This window comes from Equus quagga, chromosome 2, assembly GCF_021613505.1.
Source record: "Equus quagga isolate Etosha38 chromosome 2, UCLA_HA_Equagga_1.0, whole genome shotgun sequence".
Lineage (NCBI taxonomy): Eukaryota > Metazoa > Chordata > Mammalia > Perissodactyla > Equidae > Equus > Equus quagga.
In genome coordinates, this window is record NC_060268.1 from 132699827 (window position 1) to 132725609 (window position 25783).

Below are 25783 nucleotides of genomic sequence, written 5' to 3' on the forward strand. Positions count from 1 at the left end.
CCTTGAATCCTCATTTCTGACCCTGCATCTCTTGCCTGTCAAAATAGTTTTGACTTTTGATTCATCCATGTTATTGTATATAAATCAGTAGTTCATTTCTTTAGACTGCTGAACAGTATGCCATTGTATGTCTTTACCACATTTTGTTCATCCATTGACCAGATGATAGACAAATATTTAAGTTGTTTCAACTTTTTGGCAGTTTTGCATAATGCTTCTCTGGACACGTGGGTACAAATCTTTGTGTGGACATATGCTTTAGTAGATACCTAGCAGTAGAATTACTGGATTGTATGGCAAGTATGTAGGCTAACATTTTAGTAGTCAGAATTTTGGGCATAGTCCCTAGGGATTTGGATTGCTTACTTATGTTTGTGTTGGAGTAGATGAAATCATTTATGGAAGATTTTGATTCTGACCTTCTGTCTACTTTCTTGTCAAGATAAGATGGTCATTCACTCAAACACATGCTGTGGATAAGAGGAACTCAGCCCTGCCTTCTACATGATACACTTTTTTTTTTGGTTATGCTGTAACATAAAATATCCTCTCTCCAGGTTTCAACAGAACTCCCAATCTTTATTAAAGCCCAACTGCAAGAAAAAATTATGGCAGATTGTTTAAGGAATACTCCATTCATTATTCCACTAGCTACTTGTGACTGTTGAGCACTTGCAGTGTAGCTAGTCTGAATTGAAATCTGTTTTAAGTGTGAAATGCGCATTGATTTTGAGGACCTAGTATAAATAAAAAAATGTAAAATATTGCATCAGTTTGTTGACTGCATGTTGAAATGACATTTTTGTTGATAGGTATTTTTGAAAATATATTAGTAAAATTCACCCTTTTTTTCCCACTTTTTATGTAGCTAATACAATATTTAAAGTTACATATTGGATCGCATTTGTAGCCCATCTCGTTTCTCTTGAACACAGCACTGCTCTAAACTTACCTTTAGGTGAATTCACAGATTATTTGTACCTGTCTTAGCCTGTTGTAGAAGCTGATACTAAAGTGTATATAAGCCATGTTGTAGGACTTCAAATTAAATGACTGTATTTCTTGTTTCAATGGTAGCAGTGCAATTAAGGACTTGTTTTTATGTCACACAATGAATACTAACTCATTATTTTTTGCTTTGGCCTCTAGAAAGCATAGCCTCTTTGGCAACTGTGAATGCTATTTGGTGTACATTTGTATCCTCAGTCATACTTCTGGATTTATTGTGAAACACACGATTTAGCATATATAAAGCTATCCCCACATTAATTATCATGTTAGTATGATTATTCCTAGACTGTTATATGTGTATTATGCAACAAAGCAAATGAATTTATGTCAGTGTCATTGTATAACGGGATATTCAGTATGGGAGAAATGAGATAGAAATAGAAGATCAATGAAGTTTAAAAAAAAAACCTGTTGAATTTTATTTGAAAGTATCAGTATAAAGTCATACAAATTCTGACCACTATAAAAGGCCTAGATAAAGTGATCAACTCAACGAGCACTCCTAGAACCCAGAGTGTTGTCTCTGAATGGTATTTCCCATTGAAAAGGACCAGGTTCCTTGGATATATGGGTCATTTCAGGTCTAGGGCAGGAGATGGACAAGAGACCCTGGGATATTTTGTTATACTAGAAGCAAGGAAGTTATCAAAGACTACTAAGGTCATGTCTAAAATGCTCAGAAACTAATTGAAGGCCTGGGCTCTCACTGGCCAAAGATGGGAAAATTTGACAGTGATAGGAATAACAACTGTGGTGATTTGAAGCATACTGCATTTCTTTAAATCCAAGAATTTATAATGATCTCTCCCCTGAAAAACAAACTCTAATTGTTTACCATTTTGAGAGGTTAGAGTACCAACTCGTTATTTCAAAAGCTCATAAAATTTAATTATTTATCCTTCCTTTTCAAACAAACTGCCTTTTGGAAACCAAAGATTTAATGAGGACAGTTTTCACTTAACAGACATATTTCAGATAGTAAATGATAAAGGAATGGTAAAATTAAAATATCACTTTTTGCGATTCTCAGTGAAGTACTGGATTTAGACAATATACATCATTGGCTGCTGTTGTCACAGAAAGATGAGGCAGTACATAAATGCCCCTTAATGAAGAACACAAAATCTCGCATGAGGTTGTCTTTTCCATCAATTCTGTATTTGATTAAAACTCTAGGTGCAATGATTTTAGAAAATACAAGGACAGAAGAACATGTTTAAAAATGTCACAGGGGTATTGTTGGCAAAATGCAGATCATTGCATACTCTGTAGGAAAATGACTTGATTTCTTTAATAAAAAAGTTACAGGAGGAAAAGAGGAGGTAGAATCTATAGATAAAAAGACATGTAAGAATCATGCCAACCAGTTGCAGTATGTAGAACTTATTTGGATCTCAATTTGAACAAGCCGAAAAGAAAAACAGCTGGGAAACTTGAATACTGATTGATAATGGATAATTTTACAGAATTAGTAACTTTTTCAGTTGAAACAAGATTGGCCATGAGGTGAAAATTGTTGAAGCTGGATACTGGGCACGTGGTGGAATCCATTAGGTTATTGTTTGTATACTGAAAAGTTGAAAATAAAAAAGGACAATTAGATTTTTCAAAGTAGCTTTTCATACATCCAAAATCAGAGGCAGTAATCTAGCATACTAAATAGTTGAAGAATTATTTATGAATTTAAGTATTTGTAGCTTTCACTCTCTTGTGGTGAAGAACAATAGTAAATAATAGTGATATTCACTTGAAGAACTCTGTGGTTTTTTTACTAAATTCAAGCATTATAATTGACCTAATAGGAAGTAAGAGATTGAAACATTTCCTGTAAAATAGGGTTTGATAGAAGGAAAAAATTTGGTTGATGAATTCATTGAAAAAATGCTTACAATTGAATCCGGTCTTGAAAAATCTTCAACTGAAAACAGAAATTTCTGTGAAACTGAGATGCATGTGTACCAACTGTTGCTTTCTTTTTTTTTTTTTTTCTATTTGCTGAACCTACGGAAAGTCCTTAGGTGTATCATAAGACATACCTAATATTCTGTGCTCCAGTGCCCCCTTGTGCCTATTGTGAAAAGGTATCAGTTTCTCTTTAAAAAATAGGGATATCCTTTCTAAGAGCTCCCTGGAAACAAAACATTTGCAAGCTTATAAGTAAGGTGCCATATCCTAAACTTTCTAGGACCCGAGATTTATGTCCTTTTCATTTTAGGGCATGTTCTTTTGTTAATGCTTTCTTTTTCCACAGAAGTTGCAACTTTACCAGTTATATGGCATTTGGGGAGTGTGTGTGTGTGTGTGTGTGTGTGTGTGTGTGTGTGTGTGTAATCTCAGGTTGTCACTGTTTCCAGAGCTCTTCCCTCACCCCACCTCTATGCCCACATTTGCCTTTTCAAAGCAAGAAAATGGAAGGATGGACGTGGGTATGCCAGAGGACTCACTACAGGGTTCTTGCTTCCTCTATCTCAAGGAAAAAGGATCCTGGGATCAACCTGTGCCGTGATAATGTAGTATGACTGCAGAAACTTTTTGGCCCACCAGCATATCAGAATGTAGCCTACATTTGAGATTCCCATTTCATTCTTTTATCCTTCCCCAAAGGGCATATGAGACTTTATAGTATAATCCAAAATAAGTATGGTACTATTGCATCCTTGCCTTTGGGAGAAAGGAGCGGCATGGTGTTTCATCATGCTCATTCCTCCACCTCTAGTTTTCAGTTAAATTCTCTACTTATGAGTTGTTGTTTTTTAATTTGAATGAATTTTACTTTTTTTGGTGAACAGTTCTGTGAGGTAGGAAAAATGTGTAGTAGTGTAATCATTACTACAGTGAACATGTAGAACAGTTCAGTCATTCCCCCACAGAATTTCCTTTTGCTACCATTCCTTTGTATTCAAACCTTCAAAACCTCCCCACTCTACGTTAACCCTGAACAGCTAATAATCAATTCTCAGTCCTTCTTGTTTTGTCATTTCCCAAATGTCATATGAATAGAATCATACAGTATATAGCCTTTTGAGTTAGGCTTCTTTCAGTTATCCTAAAGCATTTGAGATTCATTCATGTTGTTGCATGTCTTAATAGTTTGTTCCTTTTTATTGTGGAGAAGTATTTCATTATATGGATGTACCATAGTTTGTTTATCCATTCCTTATTTGTGTTGTTGATAGCTTTTGTCTATTAAAAGTAAGACTGTTATAAGCATTCACATACAGGTTTTTGTATAAACACAGGTTTTTATTTCATGTGGCTGAAATTTTAGCCATTCTGTTAGGTGTGTGATGGCATCTCATTCTGGTTTTTATTTGCAATTCTCTAATGGCTGATGATTTTGAGTATCTTTTCGTGTGCTTATTTGCAGTCTGTATATCTTCTTTGGTGAAATATCTGTTCAAATCTTTTCCCATGTTTTTTGATTGGTTTGTTTTCCTTTTGTTGAATTTTGAAAGTTCTTTATATATTCTGGATACAAGTCTTTTTGTCAAATACACAATTCATAAATATTTTCTTCCAGTCTATGGCTTACCTTTTTAATTTCCTTAACATTGTCTTTCACACAGCAAAAACATTTAAATTTTGATGACATCTAATTTATCACATTTTTTCTTTTATGGTTTGTGTTTTTGAAGTTATTTCTAAAATTTCTTTGCCTAACCCAAAGTCACAAAAATTTTGTTTTCCTCAAAAAGTTTTACCTCTTATGTTAACGTCTATGAGCTACTTGCGTCTGATTTTCATATATGGTGTGAAGTAAAGATTGAAATTCATTTAAAGTATACTGAAGTATACTAAACACTTTTTAGTCTGTCCACTGGTGCTCCCCCAAAAATAGAAAACTCTAAACTTAGCCATTTTCATTTGTGTATCATTATTTAAATAACTGTCTAAAAGCTGTAAGTTGCTCAACTTCTTTATGCCTTAGTTTTCTCTTGTGTAAAATCTTGCCCAACACATTGTAAGCACTCAAATTTTAGCTGCAGCTATCATTACCATCATTATGGATTCAATGTTTGTGTCTCCCCATATTCATTTGTTAAGTCCTAACCCCCCCAGTGTGATGACATTTGGAGATGGGGTCTTTGGGGAGATAATTAGGGTTAGGTGAGGTCATGAGGCTGGGGCCCTCACAATTGGGTTAGTGCCCTGATGTGAAGAGATACCCTGATACAAAGGGAGCTTTCTCTCTCTCTCTGCTCCCATGAAGAGGTCATGTGAACACAAAGTGAGAAGGCAGCTTGTCTGTGACCCAAGGGGAGAGTCCTCATCATAAGTGGATCGAGCTGGCACCCTGAATTCAGACTTCCAGCCTCTGGAACTGTGAGAAAATAATTTTCTGTTGTTTAAGCCACCCAGTCTATGGTATTTTGTTATGGCAGCCCCAACAGACTAAGACACTTATCATCCTCAATGATATTACTTTAAATACTATATGTAATTTATCCAAAAGATAATAGTATATATATTGAATTTTGTAATGTAATATGGAACTTAGGTGACATGACAGGAATATAATTCTTTTTAATTAGATGTAAAGAAGGTAGTTGAAACTTAAGCATCTTTGAATTATTTGCAGTTCTTGATACATCTTGTTGTTCAACAAGTAATCTTGTAAAGAGATTATTAGATAAGTCATTCATAAAGAGGAGGAGGAGTAAGCAATACAAATATTGAAAGAAGCTTGATTTCTTTTTTTCCTATTTCCTGTCTTCATTTGATCCTTTTTCATATTTTGCCCCATAGAGTTCTAACTCGCAGAGTCAATGTGGAAAATCTTAAGGTCATTTTAAGTGTATGCTCTTCTACCTTTAAGCCACAAAGGAGTCAGCTACCCAAACATCCCTATCTATTTAGTGATTTATCACATGGTGTGTGTGCCAGGTTGTAGGGACTATGCTGCTGTGACTGTTAGGCCTCTTATGAGCTATTTTACTGTTTTTATTGACTCCATCATTTACTAGGTGCTTGACCTTGGACAGCTAATTTCTCTCTATCTCAATTTCCACATTTGAAAAAGTTGATAATAACTGTACCTACTTACAGGGTGTATATAATGATCAAATGGCTTAATATATGTACCTGGCACATAGTAGGCACTATTCAAGTGTTAGCTGCTTCTGTTGTTACTGTCGTTGGTGTTACTTTTATTACCATTATCACTAATACAAGTAATCTTACAGAGTGATTGTGATGATGAAATGGCTTAATATATGTGCCTGGCACAAAGTAAGCACTATGAAGTGCCAGCTGTTTTTATTTTTGTTGTTACTGGTGTTGCTTTTATTACCATTATTGATAAGACTGGTAATGTGTGATAATGATCTGAATGCCTCCTGGGAGGTGAGTGATTATCCCTGTCATCTCCAAACTACTTGAGAATTTTTAGAACCTAGAATTATATGCCACAATATGTATTTTAATTTTATTTGTTATGATTGTCATTCTAGTAATATACTGTCCAGGTGTGAATATGTACTGGACTCATCTACAGAATTCTACTTAGAATTTTAGTTCACCATGGTAAATTTAATATTTTTGTTGTTAGTGCCATTGAGTCAATTCTGACTTCTGGTGACCCTGTGTAGAGCAGAGTGGAACCCTGCCCAGTCATTTTGCCCATCCTCTCACCTTCTGGTGCTATATCAGACAATGCTCTGCTGCTATTCATAGGGTTTCCCTGGTCAGTCTTTTCATAAGTGGGTGGCCAGGTCCTTCTTCCTAGTCTGTCTTAGTCTGGAAGCTCTGCTGAAACCTGTTCACCATGGATGACTCTGCTGGTATTTGCAATACTGGTTTCAGCATGACAGCAACATGCAGCCACCACAGTATGACAACTGCAGATGTGTGGTGTGGTTCCCTGACCGGGGAAATGAACTGGGGCTCCAGCAGTGAGAGCACCGAATCTTGACCACTAGACTACCAGGGCTGCCTAAGTGTAATGTAACTACACAGAATATGATATTTGTTTATTAAAAAGTTGAATTTTATCACACCTACTAGGATGACTATAATTAAAAAAAAAGTTCGGCAAGGATTGGAGAAATTGAAGCCCTCGTACATTGCTAATGGGAATGGAAGATTGTGTAGCCACTATGTAAAACAGTTTATTGGTTCCTCAAAAAGTTAAACGTAGAATTTACCCTATGACCCAACAATTCCACTTTTGGATTTATATACCCCAAATAACTGAAAATAGGAAGTCAGAGATACTTATATGCCAATTTTCAATTATTCATAATAGCCAAAAGGTGAAAGCAACCCAAGTGTTCATCAACAGATGAATGGATAAATAAAATGTAGTGTATGTAATATGTAATAGAATATTAGAAAGCCATAAAAAGGAATGACGTTCTGGGGCCGGCCTGGTGGCATAGTGGTTAAGTTTGGTGTGTTCTTCTTTGGCAGCCCAGGGTCCGTGGGTTTGGATCCCTAGCGCAGACCTACAGCACTCATCAAAGTGATGCTGTGGCGGCAACCCACATACAGCACAGAGGAAGATTGGCACAGATGTTAGCTCAGGGCCAATCTTCCTCAAGTAAAAAGAGGAGGATTGGTAACAAGTGTTAGCTCAGGGCCAATCTTCCTCACCAAAAACAAAGGAATGAGGTTTTGATATGTGTTACAACATGGATGAACCTTAAAAACCTTATGCTAAGTAAAATAGTACAGACACAAAGGTACAGTTATTATATGAAATATCTGGATTATGAAATTCATAGAGACAGAAAGTAGTTTAGAAGTTATCAAAGGACTGGAGAGGACGGCAGTGGGAGTTATTACTCAGTGGGTAAAAAGTTTCTGTTCAGGCTGATGAAAAGTTTTGGGAATAGATTGTGGTGGTGGTTGTACAGCATTGTGGATGTAATTAATGCCATTCAATTGTAGTCTTAAAAATGGTTAAAACGTGGGCCAGCCCTGTGGCCAAGTGGTTAAGTTCGCATGCTCCGCTTCTGCGGCCCAGGGTTTTGCTGGTTCACGTACTGGGTGTGGACGTGGTACCGCTTGTCAGACCACGCTGAGGTAGCATTCCACATGCCACAACTAGGAGGACCCACAACTAAAATATACAACTATGTACTTGGGGGATTCTGGGAGAAAAAGCAGGAAAAAAATGGTTTAAAATAGCAAATTTTATATATATTTTACCACAATAAGAATACTTTTTAAAAAGTTGAATTTTAATTTAATTTTGTCTGTATTGCGTATTCTAATTAATGATGGGAGTGGCAAATAAATGTCCTTGTTAACGTGTTTGAAAGAATTCTTCTCCTTCTGTCCACTAACCAAGGTTGGGGAACAGAGAACAATGATGGACGCTGGTTATCTATTTAAAGATACGTATTTCTTATTTGCCCTTTGATCTCCAGAGAGACTACTTTGGAGATACTATCTCCAGAGAAGGTACCGTTTACCTTCTTTATATTTAATGAAAACGGTCAGTAAAGCAAAAACCCAACTCTATATCTATTCACCTATATCCTTCCCTTAACCCCATATTAACTACAGTGAGACCAAGGTCGAAGTGAATACTCCTTAAGCTCCCAAAGGATGTCTATCCTACATAGCTAATTTATTCTCTCCTTCTATTTGCTTCTTCTCATCTTTGGGTTTTTTTTCGTGGATTGTTACAAAGTTTGCAGCCTAGTGTTTATCAAAGGTTTTTCTCTTCACAGACTTTGTTGGAGTTGGGGGTCTTCCACTTTAGTGTTTGGATCTTTGACAATTACCATTGTGGCTGTTCAAACACTTGTTTGTGTTTGCTTCTGAAGTCTTGGCTATCCAGCTGATAGCTAAGAATTGTAAGTAAGTGACCTCTGGATAAATGAAGAGAATACTGTCTGTGAATTCCTGACATCAGATTGTTTTGAAATATATGCCAGTTTATAGCACCTGCACTGTGTAAGCCTGGCCTATATCTTTGAGCTCCCCATGTGCCTGTAAAGACTGATGTCATTTAAATGCTATTGGTCTGTATAACTAAAGAAGACAGTCAATTCCAGAAAATTTTAAAACTCAATATCCATTAAGAAAATGTAATTTTAAATCTTAGTTCAAAATCATGAATCCAGAAGTACATTGTTTGAAACTGTTTATACCTTGGATTATGCCAGAAGGTTTCTCAGGTTTAATTCTAAACTTTGAGTTCATTATTTTTTAAGATCAACCACTTTCTTTAAAATAGTTCTTAGAATTGTTGATTGTTGCTTGCTGTATTACTTCTGTTTAAGCTTGGGCTAGTTCATGAGTGCGTATTAATTTTGACACTTAATAAAAAGTGTAAACTTTGGTAGTGACCTAAAATTATGGTTATGTTTATTTACTTTTTGTGTCAAGTGAAATTAAAGTAAAAAGAGGCAAATGGCCTTGTTTTGTTATCTAATTTTTATGAAATTTTTTCATTGTCTTTTCGTTTTAGCTATTAACTAAATTCATGAAATGATTTTAATTTTGTTTAGTTTTCAGAATTTTTTATAATAACCTAGAAAACTTATTTTAAATACAATTCTAAGCCAGTAAAAATAAAAACATTATTTAAACTTTGTTGATTTATCATATTCCTCTATTTGATTACTTACTTTTTTTTTTGGTGAGGAAGATTCACTTTGAGCTAACATCTGTTGCCAATCTTCGTCTTTTATTTTTTGTTTGAAGAAGATTAGCCCTGAGCTAGCACCTGTGCCAGTCTTCTTCTATTTTCCATGTGGGTTGCTACCACGACTTGGCTTGACAAGTGGTGTATGTCCGTGCCTAGGATCTGAACCCGCAAACCTGGGCCGCTGAAGTGGAGCACACTGGACTTAAGCACTACGCCACAGGGCTGATCCTTGATAACTTACTTTTATTTAAAATATCTCCTTACAGTATATCTTTTGAAATAAATGTGCTTTACTCTTTAGGGAGGGAGGTAGATTAAATCTGTCATAATTAACATTTTTAATTTGATAATCTGATTTTTAACATATATGAACATTAGGCCATGGTTAAATGTTTTTGGTTTTGTAAAGGTGCATAGGGCAATATTTATGTTTTCAGAAAAAAATTTTTAGATTTACTGGTATTATACTTTAAACCCCATTAATTTAATATCATATTTAAATTTTTGAATATTTGGGCAGTGATGACCAGGTTTTGGCACATTTGATTTCTTATTATCAAATTATTTATATAGATTTGTAGATAGGTAAATCTTGCAGAAAAACCAGTCTGCTTATTTCCATATCACTATTTTATAGAATAATACTCTGTTAACCATCCCATAATAGAATATTTTATGGACAGATAAATTAGAGAAAATCTCATGGTATAAACTCTGTTATTAATATTTCACAGTGAACACTGGCATATTAAAAGCCTTGAGAAGATCTCTGATAAAGTTAGACATTTGTTACTTATTAGTTCATGAACTTTGCTTATGACTTATTTGCCTTCCCTAATGCTTATGTATGTATAAAAAAATGATGATTCCATATGTTTTCATTTTTTCATTTTTTTAAAAATTGTACCTGAATTAACATCTGTTGCCAATCTTCTTTTTTCCTTCTTTTTCTAATTCTTCTTCTTCTTCTTGTCCCCAGAGCCCCCCAGTACATAGTTGTGTATTGTAGTTGTAGGTCCTTCTGGTTGTGCTATGTGGGATGCCACCTCAGCATGGCCTGATGAGTGGTGCCATGTCCACGCTCCAGATCCAAACTAACGAAACCCTGGGCCGCTGAAGCGGAGCGCACCAACTTAACCACTTGGCCACGGGGCCGGCCCCTAGTGCTTTTATTTTTAACATGAAAGATTCTTAGAGGCTAAGTAGTTTTAGCCCATGGTTACTGGTTGATTTTGACAGAACCCAGCCTGAGAAATCTTCACAGTTCTCACGTGACATCATACAGGTCACTCTTACTTTAGAGTACATAAAAAGATGAGGTCCATATTGCACCAAGTTGGTATGATATCAATTTGTTATTATATTATTATTGAAACCAAGGTAAAAATAACTAAATTTGTCTTCATCACATGATTTTGCAGTAGAAACATTTGTAAGATTATAATTTTCTCATAGTCACTGAATATAATAGGGGCTTTCTTAGTTATTAATCATTGTTTTATAGTTCTAGACAAGTAAGGGATTCTCCTAGGGTCTTAGAAAAATTGTGTGATAATTATTGATGAATTTTAGCTCAAAAAGTATACATCATATTAATCTGAAATATCTTTTCAAATGGGTATATTAGTAGACTTTTATGTAGCTAATATTTTTACTGTTCTCACATTTTTTCCAGATTAACAGTATTACATTGCAGATAAAGATTGTGGTTTATGTAGAGGTCCTAAAATGAAGTGGCAGAGCTAAAATTACATTTGAGACCAAAGTAATAATTCTTAGCTTTCATATCCTGTTATTTTGATATATGTAAGTTGAGTATAGGTCTCCAAGCCAAGTGACGAAAATTCATTTGCGACTTTGAAGCAATCAATCCATGCAGAAGAAAAGAGATATTTTCCATGTAAGCAGTAATTGTGTTTGGCAAGTTCAAAGGTTAAGTTAATTTTAATGGGCAAAATAGCAGAAACAGAATTGCACCTGCTACTTATACTTTTTTCTTCTTGCCAATGGTTCCTCTGACAATCTGACAGCTTTTCTTTCAGTACTTGCTATTACACATGTATAAAACTGAGAATTTGTGCATGTTGACATCTGTTGTAGGAGACATGTATTAGAAGAGAAATGTGACAGTCTTGTAATTACCTAGTGACCAGTTCCTAGAATTCATTTTCCTAATATCTTGGCTAAAAAAAGTATTTATCACATGTTCACTATAAAATAATTATTTTTAATGGTTATTTTGTTTAGCCTTTTTCTCACCGTCATATTCCACTCTTATGGTAATGACCGGAGTATCCATGGCTGTTAACTCTTTATATCTCTTATTTCTAAATCCCCAATGTTCATAATAATTGCCTTTAATATGCAATGAGAAGTGTTTACTGAGTGAAATCTTTTTCTTTCTTTTACATAATTTTGAGTGCCGTAAATAATTAGTAGAGTAACTGTATTCATGTTCCATTCAGGACTTTTTTTTCTTTTTCTTTGGCAAAATAGCCATTTATTTGTACTTGTGATGTGTTTTTGTATGATGCTGGGTATTCACAAACGTTTGCTGAGCGCTTAGTTTGTCAGACACTGTGTGCCAGGCACTAGAGATGCAAAATGGTGAAGGTGTACTAATCCTTGCTCTCAAGGATCTTGTATTTTAGTTAGTAAGACAGAATGAAGCAGACAGAAAGACTCAAGAGAGGTGAATGAGGAAGGAGTTAATATAAAGTAATGTATAATTAGACAACCAAGTAAGAATATACAGTATTTTATGTAGGTTTGCAGATTGATGAGAAGAAAAACTACGCCTCTCCAAACCTCACCCCACATATGTACCCATACACTGTAAGGCTAGATTAGTTACTGATTGAGTTAGCCAAGATACAAAATCTTATCTGTGTTTGTATAGGTAATCTAACATGGGCACTGAGCATGTTCTTGCCAGATATGCCAAGAATGCAAAACCCTGACGTCTCTTCACCTGGGACAGTTCTCAGAGTTGTGTTTGCAGTGAGCAGCAATGAGAGATGAGGTAATAACTTACCGTAAACAAAGAGCAGGTTTTCTTACACTTACTGTAAAAGTGAGAAGCCCTCCTCAAAGAGAGCACTCATCTTCTGTAACACAACTTTCTAAGTACACAGATGTCCATCCTAGGCCCTTTGCATCCCTCCATGGGACTGGGGAGGCATGAGAAGCCCACACAAGCAGCATGCTGATTCTCTGCTTTAAGTAATAAGTAGCTTTTGCTTTAAGTAATAAAGTCCTAGGAGTCTCATGCTTTTTGGCAGAATCCATGAAACGGTATCAGGCCAGTTTATTAGCATCTCCCTCCTTCCCTCACTCCCGTGCTCCTTTGCTGCTTCCCTCCTTCCGGTCTCTCCTTCGCACCCTCCCTCACTCCCTCCCTCTCCAGGCAAATCCCAAATCCTTCATTGTTTTTGATAATCTGAGGTAAGTTTGCTACACAGCAAAGCAGCAGCAGCAGCAGCATGTCTAATTTTACTTTGCTTTTGTCCCCAAGGTCCCAGCAGATTTCTAAATCTGCCAGTGACACTGTCCATGCGAGATGAGCTTTGAGTTTAGAAAGTTCACTTCATGCTGAAAACTTTAATTTTATATTAAGAGCTTTGCATTTGGAAGAATTTACATTGAATTTATGTCCTTTAGGGTAGGGTCGTTTTTACAAACCTTGGCTTTTTAGGTTCTTGACTGAAACATTTTGTCAACAAGACCATATTACTGTCCATGAGGGGAAAACAAAGATAGCGCGTATGTTTTCCTGAGCATTATCTCTGCTTCACTTTTCTGGAGTTTCCAAAAGCCTTTTTATACCACAATTTAGTAGTTAAATATGGGAATTTTAAAAGATTTTAAGTAGTGGAGAAATTGGTATAGTTTAAAACCTTTGCATCAAACCAGATATACCTCAGCTCAACCCCTAAGGATGCATCTTTAGAAGAAGCCAACAGTCTTGTTGCCTTCTTCCTTGACTTGGACTCCTGCCCTGACTTGGTATGGCTAACTAGGAGCAGAAGTTAACTCCTTGAACAGTGTATTCCTTTTTGCAAGTTCTAACAGGTAAGAGCATCTAACTAGCTTTCCTAATGGGCAGCAGCGCAAAGACCTCAAAATCAAACATGTCTTTTACCAGTTTTGCCTCCATGTTTAAAAGTCCATGATTGCAAGAGTGAGGAAATATTTAATATTTACCAAACACTGTGTGTATGCACCGCTGTATTGGACACTGTAACAGTTCTACCCTCAGTTAGTTTGCATCCATAATTTGAAGATATTCTCCTTATATTTGAAGAATATAGGGCAATATTTGATTATATACTTATATAAATTTTATGAAAAATAACTGCTATGTAGGAGTTCAAAGCTAAGTTTGAGTCGAAGTGGGAGTTAAAAAATGTCCTGGAAGAACTCAAATGAGGCCAGAAGAACAAGCAGGATTAAATAAGTAGAAACAAACACTTCAGGTCTAATGGAGCAGAAGATAGGTGGAAGAAAAAGACAAGAACAAGACTGCCTCCAGCATAACTCATAATCGAGTAGGGTCTGTGAAGAGATAATTTTAGGGAATGAATGAAAAAGGATGAAAATGGGGTAAGATGGGGTTGAATGATTGAATGACTGAGTATAAAAGAGTCAGCTTCGGTTTTTCAAATGTAATATCTTTGTCTTGTTCCTATTTTAGAAGAAAAGATTTCGGTCTTTCACCATTGAGTATGATTTTAGCTGTGGGCTTGTGAATATAATCCTCATTATGTTGATGTAGTTTCTTTTATTCCTAGTTTGAGGAAATCACAGAAGGGTGTTACTTGTCACATGCTTTGTTGGCATCAGTTAAGGTGATCATGTAGTTTTTTTCCTTCATTATGTTAATGTGGTGTATTACATTGATCAATTTTCATACATTGAACTATCCTTGTACTGTTACCTGTCTTTGAGTTAAAGCTTTATTGGGACAAAGCTAACCTCATTTGTTTACATATTTTCTGTGGCTGCTTTCATACTACAAAGTCAGAAGTAGTTGTGGTAGAGACCATATGGTTTGCAAAGTCTAAAATATTTACTATTTGATTGTTTACAGAAAATGGTTCCCTACCTCTGCTTCTAGAATCACCAGTATTGACAGAGTTCTTTATAGTATGTCTTTAGTAGATATTGGCCAATCTGTACTGACCCACATTGTATAAATTGCTTTTCTTAATAAACTTATGGTTTATCTTCTTGTCATAAAATAAGTAGGAGTTGTAAGGTACCCCCTTACAGAGGTTAAGAGAAGTTAGTTAAATAATGATTTTCGGAGAAATATTACTTTGAATAATGAATTTGCTAATGTCTTTTCTGATTCAACTTCATAACTTATATTTTAAAATATCACACTGTATTTCTTATGGAGTTTTATGTTTTGTTTTTCATAGGCATATGTGGAATTTGATGATCTTGAATGGGATAAACGAGAGTGGGTTAAAGTTTATGAAGATTTTTCGGCCTTCTTGGTGGAATACCACTTAATCTGGGCCAGAAGGAACAGCCCTAGCCAGACTCAGGGATCAAAGAGCAAACAGATTCAGTGGCCTGCATTGGTAAGACCTATTCCTATTTCATTAAGCATTTTCAGTTGATTGTCTTAAAAGAACAAGAACTGAATAGAAGTTAAAATTTATCTTGGTGATTATAGATTGATATTCCTGAAGAGGCTCTGAAGTATCTGCCAGAAATTTCAAAATACTGCTTGCATTTGATTAAACTTTGTCTTTTTGTTAGTACTTTCAGCATATTAAGGGAAATACATAAATTGGATTAAAGACTACTAAGAGATAGTTGACTGGTTTATGTGCAGTGTGAAACTACTTTGCTGAATGAAACTTTGTAGCTGGATGATAAGAGAATACTGTTATAAAGTATTCAATAGCATATGATTTTCCTTGGTTTGTTAAATTTAGTCAAAATTGAGTGAATTATTGTGGATAATAGCAGATATTTAATGTGAAATTATATGTTCGGGTAATAGGTAAAATTACTTCATATCAGGAAATGTTCCATTTAAGAAAATAGAGATTTCAATAAATTCTCAGCTAGTTTGAAGAGTTTTATTAAAAAAGCTTACTAATTAAATAAGTTATTAGTTTTTTAGGAAAAAAGCTGCATCTTTTTAACCATTGTTATCCCTGTTTTCTGGCGGAGTGCTTTGCATGTAACAGATACGCAGTATATGTTTGAATGAAATAATTTTCTTACGTTAATATGAAATATTTTAAAAGCCATTGAAACATTATTTCAGGTATCTGGTACAAGTATTATCAGGGTGGGTACTTTCAAAGTGTTTTTACAAGGATACTTTCAAAATTTTTTACTTACCAGGATAGTTTGGGTGGGTTTTTTTTGGTGAGGAAGATTATCCCTGAGCTAACATCCGCCGCCAGTCCTCCTCTTTTTGCTAAGGAAAATTGGCCCTGAGCTAACATCTGGGCCCATCTTTCTCTATTTTATGTGTGGGACACCTGACACAGCATGGCTAGATAAGCCATGCATAGATCTGTGGCCGAGATCCAAACCTGTAAACCCGTGGCCACTGAAGCAGAGCACACGAGCTTAACCACTATGCCACTGGGCTGGGCCCACAAGGATAGTTTTACTTGCTAATAATTGTAGTGCTTATAGAGTTTCTCTTTCAGTTAACCCTTTAAAAGTTTGACGAATAAGTAATAAAAAAGAAAAGACAGGGAAGGAGGGAGGGAACGAAGTGAATTGAATTAATGGCATTTTTAAAAGAAAATAATATGGAAAGATGAAAGATACCCATGAGCTATTGTTTTAATAGAATACTTTGAATACTCTAGCAAAATAAAGAAGATAATTTTATCCCTGTTAGGTTTTAAGAACTTTTGAATGATCATGATGAATTGTTAATATGAATTTTTTAAAACCATGACTAGCATACTTTTTTGATTTTATAAACCTTAACCCCAAAATTGGTTAAAACCTGAGTCATTTGACATATATGTGAATTTTGTATGAAAAGTCTCAAAAGCAGGAAGCGGTAACATCAATAATAGCAAAAAGTAATCCTTAGTATCATACTTAAAGAATAAACAGAACTTTAGAAAACCTTTTCCGTTTCTAAGAGACAGTTAAAATCAAGATGAATTTCTAATGTATATTCATAAACTATTGATTTTGGAGAAAATTTCTATTAGGAAATTGTTTAGTCGTAATTTTTGTCATAATTTTAGAAATTTGTTTCTGTTGAAAGTCGTTTAACTTTTCAAAACTCCTTAACCAACACAAATGTCTTGTTAAAATTCAAGTTTTTCTTATTATACAAAAAAAATATACATTATAAAAAATTTGGGAAATGCTAAATAGTATAATGTAGAAAATCATAATCATTCTACTTCCACCACCAAGGAATAGCTAACTTACTTCTTTCGACATATTTTCTTATAAAATATATTTTTCTGCTTTCCTTTCTTTTTCCCAGTATAAAATTTTTAAAGTTTTAAAACTTTTTAGAATTTTTAATTGTGGTAAAATATGCTTAACATGAAATTTTTCATTTTAATGATTTTTAAGTATAAAGTTTGGTGGAATTAAGTAAGTTCACGTTGTTGTACAACCATTCATCTAGAGAACTTATTCTGTTTTGCAAAACTGAAACTCTCTACCCGTTAAACAGCAGTTCCCCATTTTCCTCTTCCCAGCCCCTGACAACCGCTATTTTACTTACTGTCTCTATGGTTTTGACTTCTCTAAGTACCCTACACCAGTGGAATCATACAGTATTTGTCTTTTTGTGACTGTCGTATTTCACTTAGCACAATGTTTGCAAGGTTCATCCATGTTGTAACCTGTATCAGAATTTCCTTTCTTTATAAGGCTGAATAGTATTCCATTGTGTGTATAATACCACATTGTATTTATGTATTCATTTGTCTGTTGATGAACATTTGTGATACTTTTACCTTTTGGCTGTGCACATGGGTGTATATATATCTCTTTGAGACTGCTTTTAATTCTTTTGTGTATATACCCAGAAGTGGAAATACTGGATCATATGGTAATTCTATTTTTAATTTTTTTGAGGAACTGCTATACCGTTTTTCACAGCAGCCATACTATTTTACATTCCCTCCAACACTTGTTGTTTTTAGTTTTTTGATAATAGCTATCCTAGTGGGTGTGAGGTGGTATCTCCTTGTAGTGTTGATTTGCACTTCCATAATGATTAGTGATGTTGAGCATCTTTTCATGTGCTTGTTGGCCATTTGTGTATCCTCTTTGGAGAAATGTCTGTTCATGTCCTTTGCCTGTTTTTGAATCAGGTTGTTTTTCTGTTGTTGAGTTTTAGGGGTTCACTATATGTTCTGGATGTTATTCCCTTATTAGATGTGATGTGCAAACATTTTCTTCCATTCTGCCTTTTTACTCTCTTGACAGTGTTTTTTGATGTGCCAGATTTTTTGGTTTTCATGAAGTCCAATTTGTCTATTTTTTCTTTTGTTTATCTGTTCCTTTGGTGTCATATCCAAGAAATCATTGCCAAATCCAGTGTCCTGAAACTTTTGTCATATAATTACTTCTAAGAGTTTTATTGTTTTAGGTCTTATGTGTAGGCCTTTGATTCATTTTGAGTTCCTTTTGGTTTATGGTTTTAGGTAAGGATCTGACTTCTTTCATTTGCCTGTGGGTATTCAGTTTTCCCCAGCCCTGTTTGTTGAAAAGACTGTGTTTTCTCCATTGAGTGGTCTTGGCATCGTTGGCAAAAATTATTTGACCATATTTGTAAGAGTTTATTTCTGGGCGCTCTTCTGTTACATTGGTCTATATGTCTATCTTTATGCCAGTACCACACTGTTTTGATTACTACAGCTTTGTAGTAAGTTTTGAAATCAGGAAATGAGTCCTCCAACTTTGTTCTTTTTCAAGATTGTTTTGGCTGTTCACCCTTGAGATTCGTGTGCGTTTCAGGATGAATTTTTCTGTTTCTTTAAGAAATGTTGAGATTTTGATAGGGATTGCATTGAATCTGTAGATCACTTTGTGTAGTATTGACATCTTAACGATAGTTAAGCCTTCCAGTACGTGAACACAGGATGTCTTTTCATTTATTTATGTCTTCTTTAAATTCTTTTAGTAATGTTTTGTTGTTTTCATTGTACAGTCTTTCACCTGCTTGGGTAATTCCTACGTAGCTTATTCTTTTCAATGCTATTGTAAATGGAATTCTTTTGGTAATTTCACTTTCAGATTGTTCATTATTAGAGTATAGAAACACAACTGATGAGTCTATTTTTAGAAAGTTTTGATTCTTTTTTTAATTTTTTTTAAATATATTCTTTTCATTGAGTTCATAATAGTTCACATCATTGTGAAATTTCAGTTGTACATTATTTCTTGTCTGTCACCGTATAAGTGCTCCCCTTCACCCCCTGTGCCCACTCCTCACCCTGTTTCTCCTGGTAACCACTGAACTGTCTTCATTGACCATGTGTTTGTTTATATTCTGCATATGAGTGAAATCATAGGGTGTTTGTCTTTCTCAGTCTGGCTTATTTCGCTTAGCATAATACCCTCCAGGTCCGTCGGTGTTGTTGTAAATGGGACGATTTTGTCCTTTTTTTAATGGCTGAATAGTATTCCATTGTGTATATATGGTGTGTATACACACACACACACACACACACACACCTTCTTTATCCAGTCATCAGTTGATGGGCACTTAGAGTGTTTCCATGTCTTGCTATTGTGTATAGTGCTTCGGTGAACATAGGGGTACAAATGTTACTTTGGATTGTTGATTTCAAGTTGTTTGGGTAGATACCCAGTAGGGCATAGCTGAGTCATATGGAATTTCTAATTTTAGCTTTTTGAGGAACTTCCATACTGTTTTCCATAGTGGTTGCACCGATTTGCATTACCATCAGCAGTGTATGAGGGTTCCCTTTTTCTCCACATCCTCTCCAACATTTGTTGTTTTTTGTCTTGGTAATTAAAGCTATTTTGACTGGGGTAAAGTATCTCATTGTAGTTTTGATTTGCATTTCCCTAATAATTAGTTATGTTGAGCGTCTTTTTATGTATCTGTTGGCAACCAGTATATCTTGCTTGGAAAAATGTCTGTTCATATCCTCTGCCCATTCTTTGATCGGGTTGTTTGGGGGTACTTTTTGTTGATTTGTGTGAATTCTTTATATACTTTGGAGATCAACCCTTTGTCTGATAAATGATTTGCAAATATTTTCTCCCATTTGGTGGGTTGTCTTTCCATTTTGTTCCTTTGCTTTGCAGAAGCTTTTTAGTCTACTGTAGTTCCATTTGTTAACTTTTTCTGTTGTTTCTCTTACCTGAGTAGACATGGTATTTGAAAAGATGTAGCTAAGACCAATGTCAAAGAGTGTCCTGCCTATATTTTCTTCTAGGATTTTTATGGCTTCAGTTCTTATCTTTAAATCTTTAATCCATTTAGAGTTAATTTTTGTGTATGACGTAAGATAATGGTCTACTTTCATTCTTTTGCATGTCACTGTCCAGTTTTCCCAACATCATTTATTTAAGAGTCTTTCCTTTCTCCATTGTATGTTCTTGGCTCCTTTGTCAAAGATTAACTGTCCATAGATGTGTGGTTTTATTTCTGGGCTTTGAGTTCTGATCCATTGATCTGTTTGTCTGTTTTTGTGCCAGTACCATGCTGTTTTGATTATTATAGCTTTGTAGTATGTTTTGAAGTCAGGAATTGTGATACCTCCAGCTTTGATCTTTTTCCTCTGGATTGCTTTGGCTATTTGGGGTCTTTTATTGTTCCATACAAATTTTTGGATTCTTTGTTCTATTTCTGTGAAGAATGTCATTGGGATTTTGATTAGAATTGCATTGAATCTGTAGATTGCTTTGGTAGTATGGACATTTTAACTATGTTTATTCTTCTAAGTCATGAACACTCAATATCTTTCCATTTCTTTATGTATTCTTCAATTTCTTTCAATAGTGTCTTAGAGTTTTCAGCGTACAGGTCTTTCACCTTTTTGGTTAAGTTTATTCCTAGGTATTTTATTCTTTTTGTTGAAATTGTAAATGGAATTGTATTCTTGATTTCTTTTTCTGTTCATTCATTGTTAGTGTATAGGAATGCAACTGATTTTTTAAAAATGATTTTGTACTCTGCAACTTGACCATAGTTGTTGATTATTTCTAATAGTTTTCTGGTGGATTCTTTAGGGTTTTCTATATATAGTATCATATCATCTGCAAGTAACAAAAGTTTCACTTCTTCCTTTCCAATTTGGATTCCTTTTATTGCTTTTTCTTGCCTAATTGCTCTAATACCTCCCATATTACGTTGAATAGGAGTGGTAAGAGTGGACACCCTTCTCTTGTTCCTGTTCTCAGAGGGATGGCTTTCAGTTTTTCACCATTAAGTATGATGTTGGCTGTGGGTTTGTCATATATAGCCTTTATTATGTTGAGGTACTTTCCTTCACTACCCATTTATTGAGAGTTTTTATCATAAATGGCTGTTGGATCTTGTCAAATGCTTTCTCTGCATCTATTAAGATGATCGTGTGATTCTTATTCCTCGTTTTGTTAATGTGGTGTTTCACATTTATTGATTTTCGGTTGTTGAAACATTCTTGCATCCCTAGAATAAATCCCACTTGATTGTGGTGTATGATTCTTTTAATGTACTGTTGCATTCTGTTTGCCAATATTTTGTTGAGGACTGTTGCATCTAAGTTCATCAGTGATATTGGCCTGTAGTATTCCTTCTTCGTGTTGTCCTTGTCCATTTTTGATATCAGGGTAATGTTGGCCTCATAGGATGTGTTAGGAAGTGTTCCATCTTCTTCAACTTTTTGGAATAGTTTGAGAAGGATATGTACTAAATCTTCTTTGAATGTTTGGTAGAATTCTCCAGACAAGCCATCTGGTCCTGGAGTTTTGTTCTTTGGGAGGTTTTTGATTAGCATTTCATTCTCTGTACTTGTGATTGTTCTGTTCAGATTCTCTTTTTCTTCTTGATTAAGTTTTGTCAGGTTGTATGAGTCTAGGAGTGCATCCATTTCTTCTAGATGATCAAATTTGTGGGCATATAGTTTTTATAGTATTCTCTTGTAATCCTTTGTATTTCTTCAGTATCTGTTGTATTTTCTCCTCTTTCATTTCTGATTTTGTTTATTTGAGCCTTCTCTCTTTTTTTCCTGGCGAGTCTGGCTGAGTATTTGTCAATTTTGTTTATCTTCTCAAAGAACTAGCCCTTGGTTACAGTAATCCTTTCTATTGTTTTTTTAGTCTCTATTTCACTTATTTCTGCTCTGATTTTATTATTTCCCTACTTCTATCTGGCTTTGTGCTTTGTCTGTTCTTCTTTTTCTAGTTCTGTTAGTTGCTTTTTAAGATTACTTACTGGAGATTTTTCTTGCTTGTTGACAAGGGCCTGTATTGCTATGAATTTCCCTCTCATGACTGCTTTTGCTACATCCCTTAAGAGTTGGCATGTTGTGTTTTCATTTTTAAATTTCCCCTTTCTCTTTTAAGTTGTAATTGAGTCTTTGCCTCAGTGTTTTGGTAGAGAGCTGCAAGTTTCTTATCACGTCTGTCTATTATCTCCTTGCTCAGAGCTTTGTATACCTTTGCCTTTTTGTTGCTGGTGTGAGGGCATCTTTAATTATTTCTTGTAGGGGAGGTCTAGTGGCAATCAACTCCCTCAGCTTTTGTCTATCTGGGAAAGCTTTTATTTCTCCATCGTATCTGAAGGAAAGCTTCACTTGGTAGAGTATCTTCTCTGAAAATTTTTGTCTTTCAGTATTTTGAATGTGTCATTCCATTCTCTCCTAGCCTGTAGTGGTTTTGCTGAGAGATCCATTTAAGGCCTGATAGAGTTTCCTTTGTAGGTTATTTTCTTCTGCCTCACTGTTCCTAATATTTTTTCTTTATCATTAATTTTTTCCATTTTTACTATTATATGCCTTGGAGAAGGTCTTTTAGCATTGATGAAGTTGGGCATTTGATTAGCTTCATTTATCTATAAATCTGAACCCATCCCCAAGTTTGGGAAGTTCTCAGCAATTATTTCTTTGAACAAGCTCTCTGCTCCTTTTTCCCTCTCTTATCCCTCTGGAATACCTATAATCCTTATGTTGCTTTTGCTTATTGTGTTTTTTTGAAATCTTAGGTCTGTGTCTTCCTATACCTGCAGAATTTCTACATTTTATCCTCAAGAAAACTAAGTCTTTCCTCCATAAGATCAGTTCTATTTCTTAATGATTCTGGATTATTTTTATTTCATTGTGTTTTTCATATCCAGAATTTCTCTTTGATTTTTTTTTTATAGTCCAATCTCTTTTTTAAAGAGATTAATTTTATTGCTGAGCTCCTTGAATTGTCTTTCTGTGTTTTGTTGTAAGTCATTGAGTTTCCTTATGACAGCCATTTTGAATTCTCTGTCATTTGGGTTGTATATTTCTGTGTCTTCAGTGTCGGTTTCTGTAGAATTGTCATTTTCCTTCTCGTCTGAATTGTTGCTGAAGTTTCTCATGGTGTTTGATGAACTACTCTTTTGTTGGGGCATTTGGGATATTCTTAGATCAGAGATTCCTCTGTTACTGCTAGGGGGAAGCAGGAGTAGTGTTTCTGGCTCCACCCCGTCTGCTGGAAGCTTTGAGGTTATTATGGGTGCTTGCTGCAGCCTAGGGTGTGTTCAGGCACTTGTGTGGCCTTTCCTTGGTGGATGGCTCTTCCTTGCTAGGCTGGGGCCATTCTTTGGTGCCTTAGGGGCAGTCTGATTTCCCCCTCCCTGCCAGAAAGTTATCACCAGTGGGCTAAAAGCTTCCACTGCCTCTTCCTACAGTCACCCAGGACACATCCCCTCTTTTTGGGCTCAGCAGCACTATGAGTGCTCATGCTCTGACCTGCGGAGCATTTTCCCCCATGTATTTATCTGCTGCGGTCTCTGTTTATGGTCCATGGGGCTGCTGTCCTTGGTGGTTGGTGCTTCCTCACTGGGACACGAGGTAGGGCTGCTCCTTGGTGGCACAGGGGTGCAGTGGGCTACCCCTCCCCACCAGGAGAGCGACCACAAGCGCAAGCTGAGGGTTACCACCACCACCTCCTATGTTCACTCTGGGGCGTGTTCCCACTTTCTAGGCAATTAAACCAGATTGGAAAGCGTTTTTGTGCCTGCACAGGGCTACTGTGGAGAGCAGGGCATGGTCACCTATCTCTGCCACTTCCCAGGGGGCCAGTCCATCCACCCTCTCATGTATAGCTCTATGTGTTTCTCAGGTCTCCTGTTGTGCTGTGTGGGCTTCCTCCATTAGTCAGTGAATGTCCATTTAGTTGTAGTTCAAAAGGGGGAGAGACGAAGGGACAGCTCACTCTGCCATGTTGCTGACATCTGAAACACAACTGATTTTTATGTGTTTGTGTATCTTTTCTGCTTAGCTGACATCAAACCCAATTATGAAAGACTGGAAGCTTTTCCTCTAAGATTAGGAATGAGACAAGGATGACACTTCTATTCAACATGGTACTGGAAGTTCTAGCCAGAGCAATTCGATAAGAAAAAGAAAAAAAGACATGTAAATTGGGAAAGAAGAAGTAAAATCATTTCTGTTTGCAGTTGATAGCATATGTACAGAAAACCCTAAAGATTACACACACACAAATATTAAAACTAATAAACGAATTCAGCAAACCAGCAGGATACAAAATCTCTGCTGTCTTTAAATCATAGTCTTAATTAAGACTCATTAAATTTGGACTTATTAAATAAGACTGTATTAAGTTTGGAGATCCTCCCTTTTTAATTTAATGTTTTATCCTTTATATTTCTCCTCACAGGTAGTAACTTTAACAAATTTTAATGGCTGCATAATATTTGATCCTATATTAACCTATTTCCCTAATGTTTGGTATTGTAGTTGTTTCTAATTTTATTGTGATTCTAAATGACCGTGATAAATATGTAAAAATCTTAATCTGCATTTCTGATTATTTTTGAAGTTTAGATTCATAGTAGTAGAATTACTGGTCAAAGGGTATGAACTTGAAAATGTTCTAAAAAATCTAAATCTGAAAAATCTAAGAAATCTTCTGATAGTCTCCCCTGATTATTTAAAAGTTTACTTACTACCATTGTCCCCAGTGTATGAGTGTTTTCATCTCACCCCAACATTTATCTCCCAGCTCCCCTTCCCCGGCCTGTAAGCAATGATTACTTATTTTCAGACCATCTTGTTTTAAAACCAAAAGACATTTGAAAAAGGAGGATTTTTACAACTTGAGTGCAGAATTGAATGTTACCGTTTTTATATCTGCTGTCTTAATATTTAAAAGACTATTTCATTGTTTTAATTTGCATTTCTTTAAGGGAATGAATATTTTTTCACGTTTAATAGCAACTTGTATTTTTTTGTGAATTATCTTTTTTCAATTAATTATTAGGATTTTGTGTTTTTCTAATATTTGTTACGAGCTTTCTTTATATTATTACAGATACTATAACCCTTTGTTGTATTTGTTTTATGATTTACTCAGCTAATTTTATTATAGCAAGTCTTTTTGAATTGTATGTTTATATTTAAAGAAAGTCTATATAATGGGATATCTCCCTTAATTCAGAAAGTCAGGATATGTCTTCCTTTCTTCCTGTTTCCTTTCGTTTCTTTGTTTCAGGAAGTTGAAAATTAATAGAACAAATAATTGAAATTTGAAAGCTTGGTATACTTTAGAAAATAATCGTTTTAAGTCTTGTAAGACTTTGCAAACATTTATGTATAGGACATATGACTGAGAATCTATTGTTTTCCTGTCTGTTAATTAAAATGAGGCTTATTTAAGGTTATCTACAAGCAGCAGTTATGAAATTCACAATTTGTAAATTCATATAGCAGAATAAAATATTCTATTTACAAATTTGAGAAATTTTAGGGATACATAGGAAACAGTGAAAACTTAATACTCTTGTCTTTACTTCTCTACAAATTTAATGTTTCTAGTTCTGTCCACATGATACTTGCTTCATGTTCTTTCGTACTTAAACATATGTTTGTATTTATTATCCTCTTTCCAGCTGTTTCACCCCTCCTGTGGTACCTGTTAAATATTACGTATTGGTTATATTATCTTGTTTACTACTTAAGAAATCAGTAGAAACTGGCCATGTAACTGCTG

At 35.2% G+C, this 25783-nt stretch overlaps 1 protein-coding gene across 2 annotated transcripts in view; it reads left to right on the forward strand.

Moving 5' to 3' along the window:
* The window catches only part of JMJD1C (jumonji domain containing 1C), a 288010-nt gene that overhangs the window by 92184 nt on the left and 170043 nt on the right, over positions 1 to 25783 (forward strand). For both annotated transcript variants that reach the window (XM_046649100.1, XM_046649075.1), the window contains exon 2: positions 15034 to 15198. In XM_046649100.1, the coding sequence (XP_046505056.1) occupies positions 15034 to 15198 (165 nt within the window). The remainder of the gene's footprint in view (positions 1 to 15033; positions 15199 to 25783) is intronic.